General features: G+C 47.4%; 9 protein-coding genes across 9 annotated transcripts; 5 read left to right on the top strand and 4 right to left on the bottom strand.

The window, feature by feature from the left end:
• Nucleotides 1–844: 844 nt before the first annotated feature.
• Nucleotides 845–1,324, bottom strand: EV420DRAFT_1273894 (histone-fold-containing protein; the record flags this gene model as incomplete). The annotated part of the gene is made up of 2 exons (XM_060467793.1): nt 845–1,129; nt 1,184–1,324. The coding sequence occupies 2 exons, from the start codon at nt 1,322–1,324 to the stop codon at nt 845–847; spliced, it is 426 nt and encodes a 141-aa protein (XP_060327970.1).
• A 999-nt stretch (nt 1,325–2,323) lies between these two features.
• EV420DRAFT_1482221 (uncharacterized protein) lies at nt 2,324–3,913 on the top strand (the record flags this gene model as incomplete). Its single annotated transcript, XM_060469872.1, has 3 exons — nt 2,324–3,295; nt 3,351–3,504; nt 3,555–3,913. The coding sequence occupies 3 exons, from the start codon at nt 2,324–2,326 to the stop codon at nt 3,911–3,913; spliced, it is 1,485 nt and encodes a 494-aa protein (XP_060327969.1).
• Nucleotides 3,914–4,562: 649 nt separating this feature from the next.
• On the top strand, nt 4,563–6,285 carry EV420DRAFT_1559030 (uncharacterized protein). The gene is made up of 10 exons (XM_060473766.1): nt 4,563–4,660; nt 4,726–4,940; nt 4,985–5,115; nt 5,168–5,389; nt 5,440–5,529; nt 5,577–5,716; nt 5,774–5,923; nt 5,971–5,982; nt 6,035–6,078; nt 6,130–6,285. The coding sequence occupies exons 2-10, from the start codon at nt 4,773–4,775 to the stop codon at nt 6,232–6,234; spliced, it is 1,062 nt and encodes a 353-aa protein (XP_060327968.1). The 5' UTR covers nt 4,563–4,660; nt 4,726–4,772; the 3' UTR covers nt 6,235–6,285.
• A 2,034-nt stretch (nt 6,286–8,319) lies between these two features.
• Nucleotides 8,320–9,340, top strand: EV420DRAFT_693260 (uncharacterized protein). Its single transcript, XM_060483118.1, has 3 exons — nt 8,320–8,383; nt 8,440–9,071; nt 9,132–9,340. Exons 2-3 carry the CDS (start codon nt 8,490–8,492, stop codon nt 9,261–9,263), a joined length of 714 nt encoding a protein of 237 aa, XP_060327967.1. The 5' UTR covers nt 8,320–8,383; nt 8,440–8,489; the 3' UTR covers nt 9,264–9,340.
• A 130-nt stretch (nt 9,341–9,470) lies between these two features.
• On the bottom strand, nt 9,471–10,239 carry EV420DRAFT_1559022 (uncharacterized protein; the record flags this gene model as incomplete). Its single annotated transcript, XM_060473765.1, is given in 5 exon segments — nt 9,471–9,557; nt 9,568–9,806; nt 9,856–9,902; nt 9,933–10,069; nt 10,118–10,239. The coding sequence occupies 4 exon segments, from the start codon at nt 10,237–10,239 to the stop codon at nt 9,756–9,758; spliced, it is 357 nt and encodes a 118-aa protein (XP_060327966.1). The 3' UTR covers nt 9,471–9,557; nt 9,568–9,755.
• Nucleotides 10,240–13,333: 3,094 nt separating this feature from the next.
• On the top strand, nt 13,334–17,176 carry EV420DRAFT_1749942 (uncharacterized protein; the record flags this gene model as incomplete). The annotated part of the gene is made up of 9 exons (XM_060480306.1): nt 13,334–13,526; nt 13,808–14,157; nt 14,207–14,957; nt 15,005–15,113; nt 15,153–15,426; nt 15,482–15,635; nt 15,686–16,025; nt 16,694–16,910; nt 17,057–17,176. The coding sequence occupies 9 exons, from the start codon at nt 13,334–13,336 to the stop codon at nt 17,174–17,176; spliced, it is 2,508 nt and encodes an 835-aa protein (XP_060327965.1).
• Nucleotides 17,177–19,409: 2,233 nt separating this feature from the next.
• EV420DRAFT_693012 (uncharacterized protein) lies at nt 19,410–20,706 on the bottom strand. The gene is made up of 4 exons (XM_060483117.1): nt 20,377–20,706; nt 20,187–20,323; nt 19,704–20,135; nt 19,410–19,647 (listed from the first exon to the last, which is right to left on the bottom strand). Exons 1-4 carry the CDS (start codon nt 20,523–20,525, stop codon nt 19,610–19,612), a joined length of 756 nt encoding a protein of 251 aa, XP_060327964.1. The 5' UTR covers nt 20,526–20,706; the 3' UTR covers nt 19,410–19,609.
• Nucleotides 20,707–21,960: 1,254 nt separating this feature from the next.
• On the top strand, nt 21,961–24,509 carry EV420DRAFT_692958 (alcohol oxidase). The gene is made up of 10 exons (XM_060483116.1): nt 21,961–22,266; nt 22,321–22,402; nt 22,452–22,615; nt 22,669–22,775; nt 22,830–23,034; nt 23,090–23,281; nt 23,335–23,735; nt 23,791–23,869; nt 23,922–24,247; nt 24,309–24,509. Exons 1-10 carry the CDS (start codon nt 22,155–22,157, stop codon nt 24,402–24,404), a joined length of 1,764 nt encoding a protein of 587 aa, XP_060327963.1. The 5' UTR covers nt 21,961–22,154; the 3' UTR covers nt 24,405–24,509.
• Nucleotides 24,453–25,661, bottom strand: EV420DRAFT_1766216 (uncharacterized protein; the record flags this gene model as incomplete). The annotated part of the gene is made up of 4 exons (XM_060480870.1): nt 24,453–24,781; nt 24,838–25,269; nt 25,321–25,457; nt 25,510–25,661. The coding sequence occupies 4 exons, from the start codon at nt 25,659–25,661 to the stop codon at nt 24,741–24,743; spliced, it is 762 nt and encodes a 253-aa protein (XP_060327962.1). The 3' UTR covers nt 24,453–24,740.
• Nucleotides 25,662–25,980: the final 319 nt, after the last annotated feature.

The raw sequence follows: 25,980 nt of genomic DNA, 5'->3' as shown, positions 1-25,980 counted from the left end.
GCTCGGGGTGTTGTTTCGAGGTGCGCTCCTTTTGTATCTGTCGGATGGTCCGTGCGCCTGATATATGCGCCGTCATGATGTCGTCAAAGACGATGACTGTGCCTTGTAGCTGAGTCTTCTTCCTCTCGCGTCCCGCCTACATGCCAACAGGTGTGCCAATCACCCCTAGCGAACGTCCTTCGCAACATATATGTTCCCTCCTGGCTTGCAGCGCCGGGTTCTTATACTGTCGCTGAAGTATAGACTACCCGTCCTGAGCATTAGCGTGCAGCGTGAAGGGAATAAGAAAGGGCGGCGCGTGACTTGCACTGACGTAATCATACGCTTCTTTTGATTTGAGCCTGTGATATTTGAGAACGGTTCGCATCCTCATACGGAGAAAACTCGAATGAGCGACCCATTGGCCAGCTATGAATTATTTTGAGTGACCGGCACAGCTGACTCGTTTTGCGATAGAACGAAATTTCGATTTCCTTCGCTGTACAGGAGTGTTCAAAAGGATCTTCGAGCACTCGAACGGGTACAATGGACCACATGGACCACAGCCTTCTTTTCCAGAACTCGTTGTATAGTTACATAGCGCACAATCATATAATAGCCTGCTCGCATTCAGTTAGTACGAGAGATGACAAAAATGAAGTCAACGCACGTAGATAAAAATCGGTGTACTGATACAATAGTATATATTTCTACCTTCAAAAACATCCATCAGCGGCAGATCACCAGGGGTATCGTAGTCAGGAACGTACTTCGGATCCCGCCTAAACCTCATTCTTCGTCTATCCTGGACTCGAGGTGATTGTCCTTTCCGCTAGTCCCACTCTGATGCTATTACACCAAGCCGTTAGCAACCATTCAACAACCAAAAAAATCGACATACTTGCCGCAACTTCGCCAAATGGATCTTCAACGTCTCGGCATAGTTATCGAACCCCAGCGTCGACATCGCGTACAGGATATCCTCCCCTCCAATTGTCTTCCTCTTCTCCATTTGACATTTCTCCGCTGCCTCGGACGTGATGAAGGAAATAAACTCTGAGACGCATTCTTGGACGCATTCTTTCGCGTCCTTGGCTATTTTTGCAGTTGGTGGGACGGAAGACTTCATAATTCGGGACACATTTGCTATCTGTATGGAACATAGGATATCAAGACATCGCGAAGGGGGCGATATGACACGTACAGGTAGGAACCGATCCTGTTCCCTGTACTCTCCAACTTCTTGCTCGGTAATAGGTAATGGCTCTGGGGGATCTTCAGTTGGTGGTGGTTCCAGAGGTGCCCCATCTTCTTGGGCAGCGAGAATTGGGTGAAGTTCTGCCATAAGGCACTAACAACCGTCGGTCGTCAGTCGAATATCCTTCCTTGACAACGAGTAGTAGTAGCACATACCTCCGCGACCGCGGAATGCTTCGTTTAGGGTTTAGAAAAACCTGTCAACGGGGGTGTCTGCAAAAGAGCGCTCAGACAGAAGACTATATGATGTATGGGGAGACGATGAAGGACGCGATGATTTGTGTTGAGAATCTGAGAATCGTCAGAGTGAAAGAGGTTCTAGATGCGTCCAGACCACAGGCCGCCGAAGCTTATCCGAACATCACGTGATTCATCAACCCTTTTTGGATCGCGTCGCCGCGTCGGGAATTTCAATCGATCTCTGCCGATCTTGCTCGGGCCACACAATCACCATCGAGCTGACATACGCGATGAAGACGCCACTTGCATCTCTATCAAACACCAGCTCGAGATCAAGAACCGTGTATCTTCTGAATCCCTGGACCATCAGTAGGCTATCTGCCATCACGACTTATCTTCTGTTATTTTTCGTTTGTGAGCAAGGAAAGGTCATACTACTGGCGATACACAGGACTGATCCGATACCTGACGCGGGTCCTTACTACGCAGCGTGCACCCATCTTGCAGCCTATAGCGCGCCATCATAAACGAGCTAAAAGTGCTCATGGCCGGTTTTCATATGCCTCGACGTCATATCCCGACTTTTAAAGTATGTTATCTCTCGTTGCCACTCAGGAATACTAATCAATCAATGTTTAAATAACAGGACTACGATAGTCCACACACGATCTCGATAATAAACGAGATCGCGTATGACTGGGGAGACAGCGTACCCTTCACATTCAGCATTCTACCTCCCTTTTTTGAAGCATTCTGCCATCATTTATCCCCTGCCAATATTCCATCTGATAATGATTATAATGCCGATCTTCCCTTAATCCGCGCCTGCTTTATCGCATTCGGAAAAGGAGTATCCGCTTTGTACGACGAACCAGGTACTGAGACGCTGTGGGAAGACATACTCTCCATGACAGAGACCATTCTTTTATGGACCCGCTACTTCTTCCGATCCTTTGACATGTCCATCAGCCTCGGGGACGGTCCTGATATCGGTGGTTTCCCAGACAAGAATCTATCTTGCATCGCGCGCTTCCTCTCGTCTCTGACAGAAAACAGGCAATTCCCCTTTGCCCTATACTCCGAGCCCGATTTTATCCAGAACGTCACTCGGTTGTGGCTATACCTCACCCTTCACGGATACCAATCAGCATATGAAATACGGGCGCTGATGGCTGGCCTTACTGCGTTTGATGAAAAGATACCAGAAATATCCGAATTGTTACGATCACGGTACGAAATGGAGGACGTAGCCACTGCGATAATGCGGGGTCTCATCGAGGACCAGTCTCGTCAGCCGCAGCAGTATAGTGATTACATCAGAAGTGGGAAACTCTTAACATTCGGCGCAGGGATTTCGGACCATCTCTACGACTGTTTAGTCGCCCGAAAATCAATCATGTGGTGCTGTCGTGCGATTCGCACACTCTTGTCTAAACCCAAGACACACGTCCCTTCAGAGGCAAGAAAACGAGCCATGGCCCTCCAGCACCTGCTTGGATACGTCTTTTCACCCTGCCAACACTACGTGTACAATCTCACAGAGGCATTGGACTTCCATCTCCTCGAGTCGGTATTGATGGTAAACCACTTTATCTCCTTGAACGAGAGCTCCCTGGGAACTGAAATGACCCTGCCGATGACCTATGACTTTTTGGTCGGAGTATTGGAGCTCGCTGCGACTTTCATAGTATATCGATCTGTCCTGCGCCGCATCCTTCGGATCGTGAAGCATGCCAACAAGTTTGAGTCCACGCTAGGACAAGGGCGTGTAGCCCAAAGTTGGTATCGTCTGAAGGCTCTTGCTCTTGAGCGTGAAAGGGACATGCGTCGATATGACATGGAAGAAAACAAAGGTCGTTTTATATGCGAGAATCAGCAGGTCTGTTGCTATCCCTTTAGAATCGCTTTTCTCCCTCTTATCACGTCTGATATAGTGCCCCAACAAGGAGACAACGCTTCGAACATCTTCCCGACGCTGCGGGGGATGTTTGAACGTGATGTACTGCTCTCCAGAGTGCCAAAAGATCGACTGGAAAGCGATTCCAGGACATCGCTTGTCATGTTTGGAGAATCAGTCAAAACGGAAAGGTAACTTCCATCGTGCTTCGTATTCAAATCAGTTTTATGAGCCATCACAGGTGGAAAGCCGTACGGAATATCCTGCATTGACCTCGAATTCTGCTTTGCAAAGTGCAGAGATGATATTCGAGCGCACTTGAATCTTATCCGTGCTTTGAGAACACAGGATCTCAACGAGCAGGCTGGGAATACTGATCCTGTTGCTACGACCATCGTGATGAGCTACCGTGGGCCTGGAAAGGGTGTGAGGATGTTGAGGAGGGATATTTCGACTTGCGCGGAACTAGTGGGGGAAGACAAATGGCAATCGGTGAAGAAGGCTGACGAGGACGTTATCATTATCATGGAGATCCCTCACGTTAGGGGCCAGCCATTGTATCATGCCTTCCCGCTTTCCGAGCGCGGTATTGCACTCTGACAGTCTTACAATATAATAAGCAACTGCGGTAGGATTATCGGCGTGTGCGTACATATTACGAAAGAGCGGCCGGAAAGGCTGCAATCAAGCGGGCCGGGTAATCTTGTGCACCAATGGAGAATGGGTACATAACGTGTTTAATCAATGTTGATCCACGCCTTCCACACTCTAAACTCTAAGCGCCGAACCACTGGCAGCGATCACCTTGGAACCACCAGCGCCAGTGAGGCTCTCCAACTTCTAGGACATATGGCTAGTTGGTATCGTTTGAAGACTCTTGCCTTTGAACGTGAAGAGGACATGCATCAACAGTGGGTTCGGAGTCACCGCTTCGGTCAATAACGTATAAGACATGGTTTATTTCTAGTAACTTGGCGCCATCACGAATCAATTGTCGGACGGGAGCCATTTTTCCTAAGCCATTCACGCCGTGGATCCAGCTAAAAATTGGAGAGAGGATGTGCCCTCGAGGCAGTTGGACGGGAAGTGCAGGCGCCCTACTATGAATTTGGTCTAGTGGTGACAGTCATTGTATAGGTATCATAACGAAACGTTACACCTGATTTGCCACAATGTAACCTCAGGACGAAGCTACCAAGCCTAATGCAGCCATCCCGAAGCATCTGGCTCCTCAGTTATTTTTGAAGAAATACTTACTGCACTGTTTAGTGTCGCAGTGGACCTTGAATGTGGATATCGAGACTGGGATAAGCGCTCGATGTTGGCGCAGCATTCTTACTAATTATGGTAAGCATCCTCCTAGAGAGCAGCTAGTCCATATCCTTCGCAAGGTTCTATATAAGCCTTGCCAGCTCCTCGTCACATCGAACGACTTTGTTTCCTGCACAGAGAGTCAAATATGCCTACCTCCCCTCCCGCCACCAAGAGAATTCGGCGTTGCTTCTTCTTTTCTCTCACTTTTATTATTGTTATTCCCATAACCTGCCTCGTCTTCGGAGTGACTTTACATCCCACAGAATTTCAGTACAATGCCAGTGATAACACTTCCAATGGCTCTATCCGAAAAGTGAGTTTTCTTGTCCTGACTTTCTGTCTTACTCACAACAAAAGATTTCTCTTCATGCAGATTTGGTTTCAGCAAATCTGGACCAAGGGGTGATAGTCCTCGACTGGAGCTTTTGGGATGATACCTGTGATCCTAGAGTTATGGAGTGCGCAAATGTCAATATTTATTTTGATGCGTGAGTGTTGTTCTTTGTACACCTTCGGTCATACCGAATTATTTTCTTACAGAAATCTTCTTCAACAATCTGATACGAACAGTAGCAAGGCGTCTGACAACGGTAGACCGACGGATCCTATATTCATCTGGAATGTCACTGCAGCGGTCTTTGATCCTGTTCTTTCCAATACACCGAGATTCCAGACAAAACTTGCCGTGTATGCACCTTTTGATTATACTAACCATTCAGTCATGCATACACGTGCGGCCAGTCTGTATTATCCCTTCGATCGGTGATAGCGTCCCCGTCTCTGCGATGAAATTATCACTCATATCACTACAGCTACCTTGCTGAAGCGTTTGCCTTCGCCATTGATGCAAGAACCAATGACACCGTGCAATTATTTCTCGAATCTACCTCCGGACTCGCTGTGTAAGTACTTTAACTGGACCGTGATCGAATAATTAAACGGATTCAAGAGGCCTTAAAATCTCAGGGCATGTTTTCGACACCTCTAGTTTGGCCCGGGAGGGTATTCCAGAACTTATCGACGTCTTAATTACTGTTCAAAGAGGAACTTTGATAATATGGTATTGCATTGCCATCACCATCATATTCTGTCAGTGTGATTTCCCTGTGTCTACGAAAAAACCTAATAGATTCCTCTCCAAAACAGGGATTATCACCCTCACGATATGTCTTGTTATGATTATGACTGTAGGGTTTGGCTTCCAGCAGAGGAACGAGATCGTCGTCATTCCTGTTGGGACCGTGTTTGCCTTTACTCAGTTGCGTTCAACTATGCCAGGAGCCCCAGACGGATTTGGTATGTTATTTCTAGTTCACTCAATTCTCGATCCTAACATAGTCCAGGTGACATCTTGGGTATGTCTAGCCTAATGTAATGTATGGTTTAAAAAATAACTCGAGGTGTCAGACTTTGTAGGCGTGCTGCCATGCCTGGTCCTTCTATCTATTTGCGTAAGTCGCCATCGTCTGAACTACTCGTGTCAATGACGTGTAACCTTCTAGGCTGTTACAATGATCGGAATCTATATTTTCACAGATCCTGCGAAGGAATCTCGTGAAAATTTGACTTGGCCTACCTTTGGTGAGCTAGATCTGGATGAATTCTAATGTCGGCGTGTAAACAAGTTCCTTCACAGTAAATGCCCTTGTTCACCTTAGAAACACAACACCAGCAAGACACGACGCAGAGCACCAGTCCTACACAATGCTTCCTTTGTGAGAGAGTACAGTGCCGTCCATTTTAGCGAGCTGTTTGTTGTGATATAGGGCTGTGGTTACCTTAACACAAAAATCGAAACAGGTTCACTTTGTACTACCATTATGTGGCCCCCTTCTTTTGAAATTGATTTGCGACCATTTGTCAATATGTGCCGACAGAGCCTATATATTGCCCTACCGAGCCAGTACTATCAGTCCTTGTCTTCGAAACCCAACATTTCCCAAGGCAGAATTCACTCTATACATTCGAATTTCCTCACACACCCTGCTAGCCTTCTCTTCCTCCATCAGATCCTTGCAAACACAGTCAAAAATTAATCATCGTCTTGCCCTTGCTGCACACGACAGGACGCATCATGAAACCTGAAGCAGGTTCGACTCGGCATGTTTTCGTCCCTAAACGCAATGGTCATTTAAGTGTTCACGATGAAAAGTTAATTTTCGAGCACGACGGCGTAAAGTTCCTCTCTGTTTAAATGCCAGCCAAGGAGATTTATCATCATTTATGACAGATACATCGGGATATGAGGTATTACGATTCGTTGATATTCAATGAATTAATATCGCCCTTATAAAGCTATTGGTGGGAGTTGTCTGTCGTCCCTTCTAAACAAGCCTGGTGTCACAGGAAATCAGTGAGACGCCCGGGCCTATCATTGACATAATCTTACAAGTCATACCGGCGTCTTCAGGGCCCAAGAAAGCTGAAGAAAACAATTTAGCTCCCTACCCCTGCGAGTCTTTCAGGTCAATACCCATTCAACGTGACGCTCTCTGCCCCCAGACCCTTCGTTAATATGATCAAATACGAGTTTATTGCCTCCTTGATAGTGTTGTATGCAGCCTGGCATCCGTCTTGGCATCCACTGATCGTTGGTAGTCGCGTTCTCATGCACCACTATCAGCCGCATGACATTTAGACAGTCGGATGAATTCCGCTGTCACTTTGTTCTGGTCTCGTAAACGGCATCGGGAAACGGTGTACTGAATATCTAATAGCACTTTTTCCCTGGTATTGTATTGGCGGCAGTCTGCTGACACGATAAGACATCAATAAACCAAGAAGCACGCTTGTACGAAGAAAGCGAGATGAAGAACCTTTTAGGGAAACGTGATACATTAATCCTTACTGAATCATACTGACGCATTGCTTAGGCTACGGCTCGGTGATTGTCACATGTCCACTTGGCTTGCTCACATTCTCTCAGCCTGGCTAAACCGCATAGTAGATTTTAGAGAGACTATATCCGCAGATGATCGGACAACAAGAACTGAACCTCACCAGAGAATAGTCGCCTGGAAGCCGACATCTTGAGGTGGATTTGTTGAAAATCAACATCGGGGTTAACTGGTAAGGTTCAGTCATTCTTCATCCGGTTATCAGATTATGCACTTGTTTGGAGCAGAACATCCGCAATCAATCCTCGGTATTTTCCTGCAGGGGAGCAGAGGGATAATCAAAAAAGGCGCTGTTGCGCGTATCAAATAGAATACGTGGCGGTGAGTGGCAAGCCTCGGGAGTCGGGTCGTTTGCTGCCGACTCTATCAGAGCTACACGTGATTTCTTCAGTACCAATTTTGGTGTTTTGTCTGAAATTCCCGCTACCTTGGTAGTGGGTCTCTGGAAAACGCTAAATACACCAAATTTTGCGGTAGATTCGTAAGATCTAATTGATTCACCTGCCTCCTATATTAGCTGATCCAAAGGTGGAGCGTTGCCATTGTCACGTTCACCGTTCGTCGTCTTGTTTCTTACTCACATGTCTCGCTGTTCTAATAGCGGGAATCTTTACCAGGAATTCGCTCGTGATGCTACCGAGTACATGCACGCTCAATGGGATTCCCTCCTCTGTTACCATTTCCCTCGAACATGCTCGCTGTACTTCCAAAACGACGATGGGTGTTTCCACTATTTCGCTGGTGCCGTCTCTGGGTTCTTACGAGGCGAGGGTTAGTTTTGTCAAAACTGCAGACGGTCCATCCGACGTCTGTTTGGGTTTGGATTGGTTTATAGCATTACTGAAGGGTGATTCTGATGGTGAGAGTGTTTGTCTTTCCAAGCTTCTGCGTAACGCCATCTAGACACCTTTCCAGTTAGAAAGCCTTCGTTCAGCGTATAGGCTTTTTTGCCTTCCGGAATCTCCATGTTTTTCACCCGACTTTCAGTGTTCGACTCCCTCTTGTACGAACTGGCAGCCCATGGCATACTACACAAGACTTCATGTGGACAAGACCACCTTTACCTGAACTTGCTTGTTGAGCATTTTCTGTCCGGCATGTGTTCGTCGCTCAATGGACCTTCATGTCGGTTGTACGTTCAGGCATGTCATACTGGCCGTGTTCGGGCGCCTGCATTCTTTCTGTCTGTCTTGCAGTACACCCACCTGTTAACCGTATTGCCTTCATCCGCGCTATCATATTTTTGGCGCTTCTTGGCACCGTCCACGCCCGAGAACAAACGGGAACGCGCAATCGATGGTTTGGCAGAGCGGTTGACGCTTGTTCGGTACCTTTCGTACAAGGGGCTAGTCACCTACATGGCGGCCGTTTTTGATAGTCACTTTGAGACGTTGCCTAGGAAGGATCTTCTTAGAATGGTGGATGCGCATGGTCTCTTAGCACGTAGTGCCCATTTGACGCTTGATGATCTGAGGGATACCCTTAGCGACCACGTTTCTGGTGGCGGTTGCGCTGGCTGGCTATCTCATTCTATCGCTAACATACCGGTGGGCTGTTTGGAGTGTTTCCAGGAGTTTGTTTTTTCTGATAAGGTTGAGTCGAAACAGGCGGTCGTAGTTCCGGTTCATCAGCGAATTGGACAAAAATATATATGCCCGTATAAGCCCGTGGCAAGGGTCAAAATGCATGGCAACGTCCGAAATAATTGCGCGAGCCTTATATGCCCATATGAAGCGTGAAGAATTGATAATCCTCCAAGTATGGTTATGAGTGTTTCCAATGTCAGTAATGCATGTCAAGCTTCGCAAGGTACCAGCACAATTACTTGATGTCATATGAAAGTATGATGTGAGCAACATCTTACAGCGAGTTCATAACACCTAATAATTTTCGGGCGGCCTGCTGTATATACTACGCATATTTTCACTCTTAGAGACTTGAAATTTATAGCATATTTATTACTACCATAAAGAGAATACAGGTGCGTATATACGTTTAATGCTGTGCCTGTTTATATAGATGGGCTCGAATTTATACTGCATGTTCTCCCCCACTCCCCCTTCTTCACTGCCAATTGCTTTCCAGAGCTGTCGTTGGGAAGGAACTGGAAATTCGAGTCTTTCCAATCTTGAAAATACTACTAGGAAAAAGAATGTCAGTGCAACCCCACAACATATGAGAGAATCACCTCACTTTGTTGGACCTTCTCATCCACGATACCTCGGACACTATTAAAGGGCAACGTCACATGGGAAAGTGCATGCCCCATCTGTTTGAACACCCTAAAATGATATACGGAGCCGATCCCGAGGAGAGCCATTTTAAACTCACCGATGCTTGGCTCAGGTGCCCCTCAACACGACCACTTCTTCCTCCAACTCTACAATACGTCGCTTCAGAAGATCAACGTTTGAACTTGATACATTGATGGCTGAGAGGATCTTGGTAGGTTGGGAGTTTGCGATTCTTCGAGAGATGGTGGCATGTTGCTTGAGATGCTAGCGTTGGGCCTTGACTTGTGACTGTATTTATGTTGAAAGAATGACTATTCTAGCTCCGGGCTCGGAAGAAGAAGTCCGCATCGGAGAAGAACGGGTCTAGAGGAAGGAAGACCATGTGAGTCTGTGTCTGGCCCAATGGGCCAGAGGCCTCCACGACGAGGAAACTTAGTTGAAACGCACCGCGAGCTATCACGTGGTGCATCACAGCCACCATGACGCGTCGATCTGGTGATCGCGCGACGCGAGCTGCTATCCTCCGACTCGGAATCAACTTGCACCACTAAGTAGTTGCATGCTCAGTTTTTCATAAAATGCACCATGTCACTTTTTATCATGTGAGTTTCCCCTTTCTTCTGTGTTCCTACAGAAGTGGAGTGTGGCCGAAAAATCAGTACACCCGAAGGACCCTCACTTCGCAAGAATCGCTGCGAAGTCAGTATTCAACTAGCGGGCTCAGGTAAAGCTGGACAAGTCTCCACACACAAAATGGGGACAGATAGACACTAGATTATGGAGCTGTCACGGACATACACACATAGGAAAATGATGGCAAGGATCAGAGCTCTGGAGACAGTAGGGATGAAAGGTGCGAAGAATGCACCAATTCTGGTGGATCTGTGGAGTCAAGCTACCGCGATGTCAAACATATGGGGGTCTTCTGATATGTATTATATTTATATGTCACGCCTAAGAGACAAATACAATCGCTACTGCCATTTTACAATCAATCTGTGCAACCCAGACCGCATTTTATTGAGCTTATGGTAGCAATACATGAGTCGGAAATAATATTATGCAATCTTGAAGGACAAGTTATTATTATGTAGGTTTCTAATGGCGTATGAAAAGGTCGCAACATCGTGCCTTGGTTATATGGACCCATAAGGCCTTGACAAGGCGGATAAGAATTACGCCGGACCGTGGTCGCCGTAACCCCCGGCAATTTTTTTCCCGATCTGCTGATGTTCGGACCTTGGACATGTCGTAGTTAACAATACAAGCGGTACGTGTCGATCTTTCGGTGCAGACCTATATATTCGTAGGCGTCTTCGAGTAAGTCCTGCTCTCTCTTTATACGCTATGCTGAATGTCGTTTCTTTGTCCAAGGTGGAGCGTTGGCTTTGTCACGTTGACCGTTAGTCATATTGTTTGTCGCTCTCAGGTCTCACTATTTGTCCATCGACCGCCTACCAGCATTTCGCTCGCGACGCTACCAAGTACATGCATGCTTCATTGGATTCCCTCCTCGGTTACCTTTCCTGCTACCTTGGTAGTGGGTCTCGACTCTCTGCAAAACGCTAATGATACTAAATTTTGCGGTGTAGTTCTCTTGTCTCACTGGCTTGTTTTCATTCCTTTGTCCTCCTGCCTGATTTTTGCTCGCCGTCTTACCAAGTACATATATACTCAACGGAGCTCTTTCAGCTCCCATCTCCTTCAAAAATGATGTCGAATGTTTCTACTACCTTGCTGGTGTATCTCGGGGTTTGTACGAGATGAGGGTTAGTTCCGGACTTTGGTCAAAACTGCGGGAAGTTCATTCGATGGTTGCCTGGTTTAGAATTGGCTTGGAGCCCTGCTGAATGCTGCGCATGGCGGTGGTGCATGTGTTTGTTCTTGCACGTTTCTGTATAGCCTTATTTATAGCTAGGATCGGTACCACCCAAATTATAAAGCCTTCGCCCGATGTACAGGCGTTTTCGCCTTCCGGACTCCATGCTTTTCCGAACAAATCTTCATTCAACTCCCTCTTTTATGAATTGGCAGTCCATGGTATGCTACACAAGACTGTCTGTCCGAGTCGGCAAGACCACCTCTTCCTGAACTTACTCGTTGAGTATTTTCTATCTGGGATATGTTTGTTATTCTGCGGAGGACGTTAATTTAGCCACAGGTTTTGGAGTGTCATTCTTGTCCAGGCACGGAATGGTATTGGCTAAAGTTCTGTGATTCATGGGATATTGTTTGGATTGACCAGTGCCTTCCTTCCTTACAACGTGAGATACTAAAGCTGAGGATTCGGTTCACGGTGATCTTCAACCCATAGGAGACGAACAACGGGATGTAACTCCGAATGGTATGAAGACATTGTCGTTGAAAGTTTGCCATCGCGTTATGGGATTACACATGTTCATGCCTCCTGATGATGGTTCTCGATGTATAAGCATAACTCTTTTCGTGTTAAACAATACAGTGAAAGCGTTGAATGCAACCAGGACCTATTTAGAAGGCCAAGAGACTAAATGACTAAATGTTTACACGGCGCTCACACATGAGAGCTGATGCTGCAGAGGAATCACTGCAGTATCTCCAGTCTCGATTGAAATATTTTTGTGGCCGTCAATTTCATCGGCTTGATGGCTTCATTCAAGGAATAGCTCGTACAGAATGTTATGGAGGCTACTGATTCCGAGGCACTGACTTTCACGTCTGCTCTATCTGAAGAACCTCCAACACGAAGTTCCAGTATTGTTTCTTCCGTTTCTTAAAATCGGATTGTGGCGGGCGACAAAGAAACCATGTCAGGAGGGCATATGTAAATGAAGAAATGTCTCACCGATACAACACCGACAAGACTAAGGCAGAATCGGCATGATCAGCACCGGTTACCCTCCCTCCCTTCCCACTGTTCATTGGACCTTTCATATTCGGACACTTTCCTATCTACTACAGAACTTTGGACGCACTTTTTGGGGCTGCTTTTGGCTAATATCGGAGTCCTAAGTGAGCGACGCAATTAGATCGGTATCATGCCCAGGTCCATCATCATGGCTACTTCTGACGACCAATACAAGCATCACATCTTCGTCACAGGTTCGAATGCTGGTATTAGAGACAATCTTGTTAGGTTTCTGGCGGAGAAGGGTCGTATAAGTAGTCTACCGTCATCAAGGAATGAAACAGCCGGAAAGATTCAATAAAGGCTCAGTGAGTAGTTCCTTCAAGCAGAGGCCTTATGCTCACTACGCTATCAAAGCTAAACTCAAGGAGTATTATGGTCTTGATGTCAACGTTACATTCAATTCAACATCGCCAGTATCGATTTAATCCAAGCGGCCCAGGAAGCCATTCAGACTCAAGCCGAAGGCTGGCTGGATAATCTTGTGAATAATGCAGGTCTGTCCCATTATTTCCATTTTGTGTTGACAACGGTTTGAGGAATGAGCTACAGGTCCAAACTACAGGGAGCTAGTACCGTCTCGCTTGACGCTATCAAAAAAAAAAACTTTCGAGCCCGACTTTTATGAGCTCATCCAAATGGCGCAGACTTTCCTTCTTCTACTTTGAGCTTTGCCAAATGGCCACGCATGCATACTGAATGTGTCGACTCTCATGGCTTCTATGCCAGACAGAAGGCCCCTAAGTTCCAGTATGCACATTGTTGCATACAACAACAACAAGGTCGCGATGAACTCTTACTCGATCGCTCTCCGGCGAATGAAGATGATGGTAGAGGGTGTTTCGGTGCTTGTTCCGTGGGCATGATTGGGACACACAGGCGTGAGTGTTTTCATTGATCGAATCTTCCAGACGAATTGTTGACATTGATGCTTTGCAAGCCAGCTGCGGAGGGGCAACAAGCAACTATTCTTTGTAGAGAACGTGCAGAAGTCAAAAATCAATGAGTGGCTATTATTATGTGATGAAATGTGCGGAATTATACATCGGTGAACCTTGGCTCTTAATTGCTATATCTTTATTTCCTCTCCTATGCATATTCGCCAATACGTCCTTGTATGCATGCCCTCTGGGCACCGTACTGTGTCATGTTTTCCTGCTAGTAATGACAACATGGGCGACCCATCCTACATTGGCATGCCGGTGTGAAATGAATAGCACGCCGACGAACGTCAGTCGATTCTCGACTCTCCTTCTTTGGCAACTAGGGGCAACATGTTCCTCTGAGGCCTCTGAGACAGGAGGCTATATGATGTGTGTTGGGTCGATGAAGGAGTCAGGACGCGAGAGAACCTGGCAAGGACTCGGAGTCCATCACATGATTTATCGACCCCTTTCGGATGGCGTCGGAGGGTCGGCAATAGGAATATCAAACTCTGCCGCGATCTCGCTATACCTTCCTCCATCAAGCATGGCAGGTCGTGATAGAACTCGGCGCCACATTCTGACTAGGGTATGTCATTGTCATTGTCACTCGCGAGTGATAATCAATTCTTTAACAGGACTTCAATAGCCCGGAAATGATCTCGAAAATATATGAAATCGCCTATGTCTGGGGCGATACCGTACCATCGGAATCCAGTATTCTGCCTCCCTATCTTGAAGCGTTTCGTCATCATCTATCTACTACCAATATTCCACCTAATGACGCCAACAATACCGACCTTTCCCTAATCCGCGCCTGCTTCTTTGCATTCGGAAAAGGGGTATCTGCTTTACACGAAGTACCTGAAACTGAGGCGCTGTGGGAGGATATACTCAGAATGACAGATACTATTCTTTCGTGGACCCGCTACCTCTTCCGATCTTTCGATATGTCCATCAGCCTCGAAGACAATCCAGCTCTCGAGGACGGTAATTTGTCTTCGATCGCATACCTCCTCTCGTCTATGGTTGAAAGCAAACGGTTCCGGCTCTCCTTATCCTCCGAGCCCCATTTGATTGCAAAATCCGTTCATTTTTGGCTGGCCCTCAGCCTTCACGGATACCAGTCAGCATACGAGTTCCGGGCACTAATGGCAGCCCTTTCTGTTTGGGAAGACACAATGCCCACGATGGAAGAGGCCTTATCACGTCTTGAAATGGAGAACGTGGCCACTGTGATAATTCGAGATATCATCGAGGACCAGTCTCGTCAGCCTCCGAGATACACTGATTATATCAGAGGTGCAACCCTCTTAACACTCTTCGGAGGAACGTCGGACCATCTCTGCGACTGTCTGGTTGCAAGGAGGTCGATTATGTGGTGCTGTCGTGCGATTTGCATGCTCTGTCTAAACCCAGAAGATATTCACGTCCAGAGATGGGAGCACGAGCGGCGGCACTGCAATATTTCTTTGCATATGTGTATGAAGCCTGTCGAACATATGTGTACAACCTTGCCGAGGCCTTGGACTTCCGCTTCCTTGAGTCAGTGTTGATGGTTAAACACCTTATCTCCTTGAATAGGGAGTTCATAACACCGGACATTTTCCAGCCAAAGTTCTATGAGATTTTGGCCGGAGTCTTAGAGCTCGCGGAGACTTTTACAGTATATCGATCTGTCCTGCGCCGGATCCTTCGCTTTGTGAGGCATGCCGATAAGTTTGAGTCTACGCTAGGAGAAGGACGTACGACTGAAGGGTGGTATAGTTTGAAGACTCTTGCTCTTGAACGCGAAGAAGGGATGCATCGATATGACATGGAAGAAAACAAGGGTCGTTTTATATGCGAGAATCAGCAAGTCTGCTACTATCCCTTTATAATCGCTTTTCTCCCTCTTCTCACGTCTGATATAGTGCCCCAACAAGGAGATCACGCCTCGAACATCTTCCCGACGCTGTGAGGGATGTTTGAACGTGATGTACTGCTCCCCAGAGTGCCAAAAGATCGACTGGAAAGCGATTCCAGGTCATCGCTCGTCATGTTTGGAGAATCAATCGAAACGGAAAGGTAACTTCCGTCGTGCCTCGTATTCAAATCAGTTTTATGAGCTGTCACAGGTGGACGGCCGTACGGAATATCTTGTATCGACTTTGAATTCTGTTTTGAGAGGTGCAAAACCGACATTCAGATCCATATGAATCTTATTCGTGCTTTGAGAGCACAGAACCTCAGCGAGCAAGCCCGAACTTCTGAGCCTGTTGCTACATCCATTGTCATGAGCTACTGTGGGCCTGGCCGTGACGTGAAGATGCTGAGGAGGGATATATCGACTTACGGGGGGCTAATAGGGGAGGATAAGTGGCGATTGTTGAAGAAGACCGGCGAGGAAGTTATTATTATCATGGAGATGCCTTATACTTTCGACAAACCGGCCTATTCCGCCTTCCCTCTTTCCAGGTGTGGGATGACCCTCTGGTGTAGGCATATAATGAACAGTTGGTCGCATAATCAATCAAGATATCAGCTCACATTCAAACTCAGCTAGAGTGTAGACATCGTAGGGATTTCCCTGTGACGATGCCTTGCCACCAAAGGTCCAAGAACATTGAAAAACGTCCAGGTCATCGTTGTATGCGCAGTACGACGGACAAGAAGTGCATACGCCTTAGGACGAAAGCTCTCGGGAATACTTGCGTTCGTCTGATGCGAAGGTCAGAGCAGCCTCGTATCATTTTAAAGTTATGCACAATTTCGTGATGCAATGACTGTGAGGCGAGGGTCTAAGACTATTGTTAGAGTATTTTAGCCGCGCCGCTATGAACACCGCATGCATGAGGGCATTTTCAAGAACCAATCACTGCCTTTGGTCTCCCGACTGACTCAGTACCTGACGAACGAATGAGATACACAAGATGCGCAGTCATCAGTTTCCAACCAAGCAGAGTGTCGTGAACAGAAAATATCAGAAGAACGAACATCAGTGACTGATGATGGGAACAGAACGAAGCGCATCCATCCACGATACATGGCTCAAGACGGCCATTTCACGGACCAAATAGTGCATTGAATGTCTGTGCGTTCGTTTCACCTTGGCACTTATTGCTGAGCTCGCCAATATGCCGTAGTACCACTGACGGTCTGGTTGATGACGCCATCTCTAAAGATACGGGGCTACCAAGGAAAAATTGTCGTCAGAGCCAAGAATGCGCGCCAGTGAGAGAGCAACGTACACATGATCGTTGGCCCAGCAGCATTTCTCTTCAGCAAATGCATAGCTATAACGGTAATCAAGAGCTCAAGCACCCAGGACTGTGGTCTCTGTCGCATAAATTTGCCTCGAAGGTGCGGACGTCCCACTTTTAGAGCACATCGGGACTGCCGGCATAAGGCGACTCTCCACAAGGATGCATAATGGGATCGTTGATACCTATGAGGCGCTCTGTGTCCTTGTGGACTGGCCAGAATGACATCCAATGAATGCCTAACAGGAAATGGGTCAGTCAACATCAACAATGGTCACGAAACGTGCCTACCTTTTTTACAGCATCACCTTCAGCCTGCCTAGAAGACAGTACCAGCATCGTAGTACGAACGCTTGGAGCTATTGAATTCATTGACACTCTCCCCACGACGAGTCACGACAGGCGAATTCGTTGCTCAAAGTCCGCGTTCAGGATCCTAGCAGGAAATACATTAGTTGAGATCAAATAAAACAAGCAGGGTCACTATGTAATCACCTGAACCTGCCGTAGACGATAGTCATAGTACAGCTCTCAGAACCTTTGCATGAGTTCGTCGGAGTCATTCCCCGCCGCCGCTTCCACGACACGCGGTCTAGGTATTACACGTGCGCATAAAACATCCTGTCTGCAGGCGCAGCCGAACGCGTGAACATAGCACGTAGACAGGAATAGGCGACGAATGCAGGTGGCGGTGAAGAGGGAAAATCACGACTGCCATTTCGGGATGCCGACAATAATTTTTGCTTCCGGACTCCGATGTCCCTCTAAAGGCTCTTGCCTCGCCTTTATTACTTTTGGAGGTCGAGACAACATATACGTGCACGGCAAACTTCTCCTGCTAGCATTGCCACCACCGATTCTTGGTACTGAGAAGAAGATGGAGAAAAAGTAGGGCCCTAGTGGAGACAACGACATGGCGCCTGAATCGCGGATATTTGAATATTTGTGCGTCCGTTTTCCCTTGGCTCTCTAATTTTAGACCTGAACTTCAGACTACCTGACTTTTGGGACCGCGTGCGCCCAACAGCGATGAAAAGGCAGCTGTGGCTGTATTTCTGATTCATCAGTGAGGAAGAGAAACCGTGGTGGCCGTACCAAGCTTTGTCAAAGTTGCTTCTGAGGTCTAGCATGTAGTATTTGTAGGGATACATTAAATTCTGGTGCGTTCCTCTCGTTGGCTTCTCCGTTTCTTTTGATTGAATGAGAACAGATAGCCCACCTCAGGAAGCCTTACGCCCTAAACTGAGGATTGAGCTAAGTAGGACCACTCGTTTTCTTAGCGAGCGAAACACGCACTAGTAAGCGGAAGTTCACCTAAAAGGCTCCTAGGTTCTAGATTACATTCCCATCCATCTGGTGTGTTTCTACTGTCACGTTGAGTTCATGGTTCTGACTTTCCAGCGTTTAGCTGTGCTCGAGAGAGAGCCATTTCGCTTACAGTTATCTTCATTTTTGTCGGACATCCCGTCACTCAGATCCTACCGGTTCTCAGCGACGTATTGTTCTATCGCTAGTATACTCGGTCTGGCCCCACACCGATATCAATCCGCCCCATTTGCACCACAGTCTGATATGTCGCATGCCTGTCAGTACCTGCAGATCTACCCAGTCCTTGCGGCATTGTTCTGGTCTCCCTAATTCACAGTCTCTGTTCATCACTATCCGTCGTCTTTCTGCCTGAAATATATTAGTGATGCTCGTCACACGTCTCATTATGCGAATTGCACCGTCTAAGCACCGTCAAACCCTGCATACTTTAGCGTGCACCCTGAAGCACTACGCAATACTCGCGATCTTGGCAGTCTGCTGTACGCGAGATCTTGGAGGACCTCGTGGTTGCATGCGTTGTGCCATTCGATTTACTGACATCTTCAGATGGAAGGAGCCTGGATATGACTTACAGGAGGCGGTTCTGCATACAGTATTATGAGGGTGCTCCTAATAGCGCGGATCATCTCTAGCGGAGCATGTTCAAGTGTTGTGAAAGAGCCAACATAGATTGGTTCGAAGCGTAGCGTTTAAGACCTGTCAGCATGGTTCCCGCATGGGAATCGTTTATTCTGTGAGTTGTGTTTTACCTGAGCGAATTATTCTATGATTTTCTTATTTTGCTCGTGGGTCGTTAGCATTCGTTACGTTACTTGCTTTCCCAGTCGTGATACGTATCATGGAAAAGTTCATTTCCGGCAGGACCCCGTATTCGTAGTAGAAGTAGTCCTTGCCATCAAAGGTTCACTACTGCTATGCGGTGTGTATAACATGGGACACGTTTGCAGAGGCGTGATACTGATGATGACAGATGAGAAGTTAAGAATCAGCGCAAGACGAAGCGAGAACTCTTCGAGATCTGATTTATCAGTGGGCTTCTCGGTAGATAATTTGATAACACGCCGACGATGACACGAGCTTTGATGAAAAGTGGAACAAAGGAGTGAACCGGCTCGAATCGTGACCTGGAGCCTTTGACGATACGCTGCAAGGGTGACTTGATCTTGGTCCTGGGGTCCCTCAGTGTCTCCAACTTTACTTCCATGGAGATTTTCGACAAAGTGGGCATAAAAGTCCGAATACTAACGCATTGGGTCTAGGGCTAGCGGTACATTACTATCAGAAAACGTCAGCAAGCAATTCGACATGATCTCTCCCTAAGCAGGTGCTGGCATCCTTGCAGAATTAGTCGGGGAACGTTTTGAAAGCAAATATGGTGCACTGCAGTCGTGCACTCATGTGGAACGGAATATTGAGGGCTCCTGATATCCAAGCCATATGTATACCTGACAGATATACGTTAGGTACAAACTACCAAGGAAGCGGTCCGTCCTCATTCTGAAACAAACCTGTTCATTCAATGAATTAAGCGACACATACAGACTTATTACTGAGAGACACTTACAAGTCTTACCCGCATCCTCAGGACCCAACAGCGCCCACGGCACAAGCGACTTCGCTCCGTCCTGGGGAGTCTTCCCTCCAGGCCGATATCCGTTCAACTTGGTCGTCACAAACCCTGGACACACCATGTTAACCTTGATGCCCTCCGCCTCTAGATCCTTCGCCAATACAATTGAGTACGAATTCATCGCCGCCTTGCTTGAGTTATAAGCAGCAAAGTGCAATGTTTGTCCTGGACCAGATTGACGCGTGTTCGACGCCAGCGCCATGGAGACGTTCAGAATACAAGCGTACCCCTTTGGCGCTGCCCGAAGGAGAGGGACGAATGCCTGAGTAGTCTGGACTAGCCCAAAAAAGTTGGGCTCGAAGGTCTTCCGAAGCGTGTCGAGTGAGACAGTGAGGGATCCTTGGGGTTCTGTCATATAGCTCATACCTGTCCGGGATCGATGAACATAGATAGGGGTGAAAGAGGAACAAGGCATACCCGCGTTGTTTACGAGCGTATCTAATCTTCCTTCTGCTTTCTCGATGGTATCCTTCGCTGCTTGGATCGAGACAGCATCCGTAACATCGAGCTGGACCAATTTGACATTGACGCCGTCTTGGTCTTTCAATTTGGCTCTACCGAATAAAGTTAATTGCGGAATTGTCAAAGCCCATAAGAACCTGCTTACTGTGCAGCTTTTCCAGATGCTTCCTTCCTTGAAGCGAGATAAACGGTGTGGCCTTTCTCAGCTAGGAGCCTGACGAGCTCGTAGCCGATCCCGTCGTTGGACCCGGTTACAAGGATAACGCGCTTGTATTGGTCGTTGGAAGTCGCCATGATGAGAAAGATCTTGATAATCGCGTTCTCATATACTGCTGTCAGCCGCGTGACGTTTACTGTGCCGAGCGGCCGGAGAAATCGGTTATTTTATTCTGGTTAGATGAGTCGTAGCCTCTGAACAGCGAACTGGATGACCAAGGATGCGTAATGCTGTCTCTGTCCTGGGATTTGTACTGATGAAATACTGGTGACGAAAAAGGAATCTTAGGGCGTTTGGACGATCATTGACTATGATACCTTGACAAATGAATGGCGCGCTGACGTGTTGCTATTGCTACGACATGGGTGAGTAATCCTGGCATCCTGAAAGAGCGGTGTCTCTATAAGATATACTTAGATAGGAACCTGGATGCTCTTAAGATGATTCACCCACTGCTTCCAACTATGTGCTCACAGTCTTTCCTGCAATTCCTCGGCCGCGCATCATTGTTTATTAGCTTCAGAGGATATCAGAAGATAAACGAACAATGCGCAGTGTTGCACCGGAAGACAAACGTACCGAAAGACGACATCTGATGTCTATGTTTGCGAAATACTTCAGAGTAACATAACAACAAGTTCCCGTGTTGTCTCAGCCTTCCGAATTTCATGTCGTACAGATGGAGAGTGTTACTGCACTTCTCTAGTAAGGGGAAGTCGGGCGTGTGATTTGAATCTCTCAAGCTGCCGCTGCATGAAGGTGATGATAAAGTAGCCCTCGTTGCCTAAGTACTAGGACAACGACAACGTTATTTCGCTGCTTTCGGAAGACACGTGGCGCATTCAAGAAGTGATTTTACGTCTCCAATCAGACTTCAGATCAAAGAGTTAATATTTCAATGCCCAACGTACCATGGAAGGAAAAAGGTCATATTTTACTGTGATGCTGCTTGTTGAAGAACTAAATCCTTGAAGTATCGCGCATGGAAAATGTTGAGAGAGAACGGTAGGCGTAAAATGCAGCGTTCAGCAGGTCGGTGATTCTGATGGTTGATGGTTGAAAATTATTCAAGTCGGCAGACGGACCGATGTAGGTCGGTAGCACGCGGCGGACGGCTATTCGGTCCGAAGCTTACATCAGGTTCATCATGATCTTGATGCTGCTCAGCCTTGACCATATGAACGTTATTCTAACCGAACCTAGCTTCCTGGCTCTCATCACTGCTATTTGCTATCATCACTGGCCATGTTATTTGTGCGAGAGACTCGACCATGCTAACGTGCGACAAAGCACATTCCTACCCCTTATTCATGGCTAATGGTTAGATACCGTGGCATCGCAACATCAAGGTCCCTATTTTTCTGATCACTTCACTTTCCGTTCCTTCTCCTAACTGCCCAAGGCAATCGATAACTATATTTTATCTGTTCACTCAATGGCGGCAACTTCTGTCAGAAATTTTGCTTCCTTCTTTCTCTTTGCTTCCTACTCTTCTGGTCAGGCGGCTTGATCGCAACCGTGGTCACGTACAACTTAACCGGCCTTGACCTCATCGTCGAAACTTCGTCCGAGGAACCAGGAACGCTCGGGCATGACGTATTTGAATATTTCCATCGCAGCCGTTATCCGGTAACTGGGATTGATTTCGATACTGGCCGTTATTTAAACGACCATAGCATCGGGCTGGGCCTCCAGCGATCCTCACGATGCGTTCCCCCGTCCTCCTCCTCCTCGCAGGATGCACGACCGCTCTAGGTGCGCTCTACGAGAAATTTGATGATCTCCCGACGCTGGATTTTGACTTCATCATCATCGGAGGTATGTGTTTCGGCCGTACGCGTATATCCTACAACTTCTGACCCTGGCGCGCAGGAGGGACAGCGGGGAACGTCCTCGCTAATCGTCTGACCGAGAATCCGCATTTTTCTGTATTGGTTCTCGAAGCAGGTGCATCGTAGGTGGTATTTCGTTTTGTCCTGAAATAAAGCTCATGTTGTGTGAAGCACGGCCGACGTTCTCATCTCTCAAGTCCCCTTCTACAGCCCATTAGCCTCGGCAGGGAACACCTCAATAGACTGGAACTTCACCACAACCGCACAGTCTGGACTAAACGGACGCTCCATTGCATATGCAAGAGGCTTCGGGTTGGGAGGTAGTAGTGCCATCAGTATGTTCGGTTTGAAATTAATTTATCAACGCCCCACTAACTTGCCTGTCAAGACTATATGTTATACACGCGTGGTTCTTACCAAGATTACGACCGATTTGCACGGGTTACGGGAGATGATGGATGGAGCTGGAACGCGCTGGAACGATATATTCTCAAGGTCAGTCCAGTTTTATGCGTAGTCGGTTCATAATTAATTTCGTCATGTGCGTAGTCGGAACAATTTACTACTCCGATCGACCACCATAATATCACCGGGGAGTTTATCCCAGAGGATCATGGTTTCGACGGGCTTCTCTCTGTTACGCTTCCAGGATACCCTCGGGCTACAGACTCGCGTATGATCCAGGCTACAGCTGATCTTCCGGATGAATTCCCCTTCAACGAAGATTATAACTCTGGCTACTACTTGGGTATTGGTGGGTGTTGATTCTTCCTAGAACGCGCCATAGTTTGATTTTACGTGCACTACAGGTTGGGAACAATCGACAGTTCACAATGGCACTCGAAGCAGCTCAGAAACCGCGTTTCTTGGTCCGAAATACCTGAGTAGGCCGAACTTGCACGTCCTCATCCACAGCTACGTGACCCGAATCCTCGAATCCAACTGCACTACTAAAGGTGTGAAGACCTTCGATACCGTGGAATTTACCCAAGATGCTGGAGGTAAGCAACGACTCTCTATACTATTCTAGCTGAAATCTGACATCTGTCACAAGAAACGATATATACCCTTTCGCCTGCCAAAGAAATCCTTCTCTCCGCTGGATCTATCGGGACCCCGCATATCCTTCTCCACTCAGGTATCGGCGACGCCGATGAGCTCAGTTCCGTTGGCATCACTCCGACTGTACATCTCCCTGATGTCGGGAAGAACCTCACTGATCACCCGAGGTACGCTTTAGCTTGGACCGTCAATAGCACGGACACTATCGAGAACGTTTACTTGCGAAACGAGACGTTCCAGGAGGAGGCACTCGCCGAATGGGAGGCAAACCGTACCGGATATATCGCGAGCACTTCGGGAAATCAGTTAGGTTTCTTGAGGGTACCTGAAGGTCTGCTGGACGATGAACCGTGTTCAGGCGACGAGACGGCCCACTTTGAGCTGGTTTTCACAGTGAGCAACTATTCCCTCGACTTTCATTGCATACCGTTACTAAAGGCGAGTATAGAATGGTATCCCTCAAGAGCCGATACCACCTACTGGTAACTACTTCACGATACTAGCGATAGTAGTCTGCCCTCTAGCGCGTATGTCTCAACCTCAACCTCTTTTCTTCTCATCTCATCAGGAATATTCCAGGCGGTGATATCACCATTAACAGTACGAACCCTCTCGATGCCCCGCTCATCAACCCCAACCTCCTCGGTCACCCCCAAGACTTGACTATAATGCAAGCCGCTATAAACGCATCTGAGAGATTCGTTACTGCCCCCGCATGGGATGGATACATTCTCGAGTTCGCGTCGAACACTACCGAAGCCGCTATTCGCGAAGGAGCCGACACGCTCTGGCACCCTGTTGGTACAGCAAGCATGTCTCCTCGTAACGCGGGCTGGGGTGTCGTCGACCCTGATCTGAAGATGAAAAGCGTGAAGGGTGTGAGAATTGTTGACGCGTCTGTTTTCGTATGAGTTCTCTCTTTTTTGATGGGGAGTAAGACGCTAATTGGGGTTACTTTATTTTTAGCCTTACGTGCCTGCAGCTAACACGCAGGCTGCGGTGTATGCCTTTGCTGAGAGAGCTGCGGATTTGATTAAGGGGGATTATATGAAGAAGCATTGACGTATGGTGTAAAGGATCCTACCTTAGGGAGGGTCTTCAACCCGAGAATAGAACACGATCGGCGTATATTGGCCAGAGTACGTAGAGTCAAAGACACGACATAGAGGTAAAATCAAAGGTTAAGAAGCAAAAAAGATGAGAACGGCGCATACGTAGCAGTCTAAAGGCATAGGTAAATAGAAAGAAAGAAATGACGTAGCTAAATACAATCAGTCAACGAGCAGTGAACCGATGACGAAGATGGTGGTGGTGGTAGGAGAAGGCATAGGTAAATAGAAAGAAAGAAATGATGTAGCTAACCCGGTCCATACGGAATCCGTATCCCTTACATACAAGCTACCAAGGAAGCGGGAGTCCGTTCTCATCCTGAAACAAACCTGTTCATTCAACGAATTAAGCGACATATCTAGACTTATTACTGAGAGACACTTACAAGTCTTACCCGCATCCTCAGGACCCAACAGCGCCCACGGCACAAGCGACTTCGCTCCGTCCTCAGGCGTCTTCCCTCCAGGCTTATATCCATTCAACTTGGTCGTCACAAACCCTGGACATACCATGTTAACCTTAATGTCCTCCACTTCCAGATCCCTCGCCAATATAATCGAGTACGCATTCATCGCCGCCTTGCTTGAGTTATAAGCAGCAAAGTGCAGCTGTGGTCCTGGACCAGATTGAAGCGTGTTCGACGCCAGGAACATCGAGACGTTCAGAATACAAGCGTACCCCTTTGGCGCTGCCCGAAGGAGAGGGATGAATGCTTGAGTAGTCTGAACGAGCCCGAAAAAGTTGGGCTCGAAAGTCTTCCGAAGCGTGTCGAGTGAGACAGTGAGGGATCCTTGGGGTTCTGTCATATAGCTCATACCTGTCCGGGATCGATGAACATAGATAGGGGTGAAAGAGGAACATAGCATACCCGCATTGTTTACGAGTATATCTAATCTTCCTTCTGCTTTCTCGATGGTATCCTTCGCTGCTTGGATCGAGGCAGCATCTGTTACATCGAGCTGGACCAATTTGACATCGACGTTGCATTCGTCTTTCAATTTCGCCCTACCGAAGAAAGTTAATTGCGGAACTGTCAAAGCCATAGGAACCTGCTTACTGTGCAGCTTTTCCAGATGCTTCCTTCCTTGAAGCGAGATAAACGGTGTGGCCTTTCTCAGCTAGGAGCTTGACGAGCTCGTAGCCGATTCCGTCGTTGGACCCGGTTACAAGGATAACGCGCTTGAACTGGTCGTTGGAAGGTGTCGCCATGATAACTATAAGGGAGATTCTGGGGTATCTTCAAGATAAACGCGTTCTTATATACTGCTGTCAGCCAAACGGTTCCAATACACCAATGTTATGGTATCTTGACGAATGAATGATGCGCAGCTGCGCTGATATGTTTCTACGGCACGGGTGAGTAACCCTGGCTTGCTGAAAGAGTGATGTGAGTGGTGTCTCTATAAGATATATTTAGAGGTATCAGCCGGAGTTTACTTGACTGAGCCCCACACAGGACTTGCTCAACAATATAGAAGTCAGTGCGTAAACGCATTTACCTTGTGTGGTCAGTTAATACACAATGCCT

This window comes from Desarmillaria tabescens (assembly GCF_030435595.1).
Source record: "Desarmillaria tabescens strain CCBAS 213 chromosome Unknown EV420scaffold_31, whole genome shotgun sequence".
In the NCBI taxonomy this organism is placed as follows: Eukaryota; Fungi; Basidiomycota; class Agaricomycetes; order Agaricales; family Physalacriaceae; genus Desarmillaria; species Desarmillaria tabescens.
Note: the sequence above shows the minus strand (reverse complement) of the source record. Positions and strands in the feature narration are given on the sequence as shown.

Coding starts and splice junctions, on each gene's coding strand:
- EV420DRAFT_693012 (XM_060483117.1), bottom strand. CDS start 20,525: ATGGCGACTTCCAACGACCAATACAAGCGCGTTATCCTTGTAACCGGG. Junction 20,136..20,186: donor TACGCTCGTAAACAACGCGG/GTATGCCTTGTT, acceptor GATCCCGGACAG/GTATGAGCTATATGACAGAA. Junction 19,648..19,703: donor TGAGGATGCGGGTAAGACTT/GTAAGTGTCTCT, acceptor TTGAATGAACAG/GTTTGTTTCAGAATGAGGAC.
- EV420DRAFT_692958 (XM_060483116.1), top strand. CDS start 22,155: ATGCGTTCCCCCGTCCTCCTCCTCCTCGCAGGATGCACGACCGCTCTA. Junction 23,736..23,790: donor ACTTTGAGCTGGTTTTCACA/GTGAGCAACTAT, acceptor AGGCGAGTATAG/AATGGTATCCCTCAAGAGCC. Junction 24,248..24,308: donor TTGTTGACGCGTCTGTTTTC/GTATGAGTTCTC, acceptor CTTTATTTTTAG/CCTTACGTGCCTGCAGCTAA.
- EV420DRAFT_693260 (XM_060483118.1), top strand. CDS start 8,490: ATGTTTTTCACCCGACTTTCAGTGTTCGACTCCCTCTTGTACGAACTG. Junction 9,072..9,131: donor ATTCTATCGCTAACATACCG/GTGGGCTGTTTG, acceptor GAGTCGAAACAG/GCGGTCGTAGTTCCGGTTCA.
- EV420DRAFT_1559030 (XM_060473766.1), top strand. CDS start 4,773: ATGCCTACCTCCCCTCCCGCCACCAAGAGAATTCGGCGTTGCTTCTTC. Junction 5,116..5,167: donor GTCAATATTTATTTTGATGC/GTGAGTGTTGTT, acceptor ATTTTCTTACAG/AAATCTTCTTCAACAATCTG. Junction 5,717..5,773: donor TGCCATCACCATCATATTCT/GTCAGTGTGATT, acceptor TCTCCAAAACAG/GGATTATCACCCTCACGATA.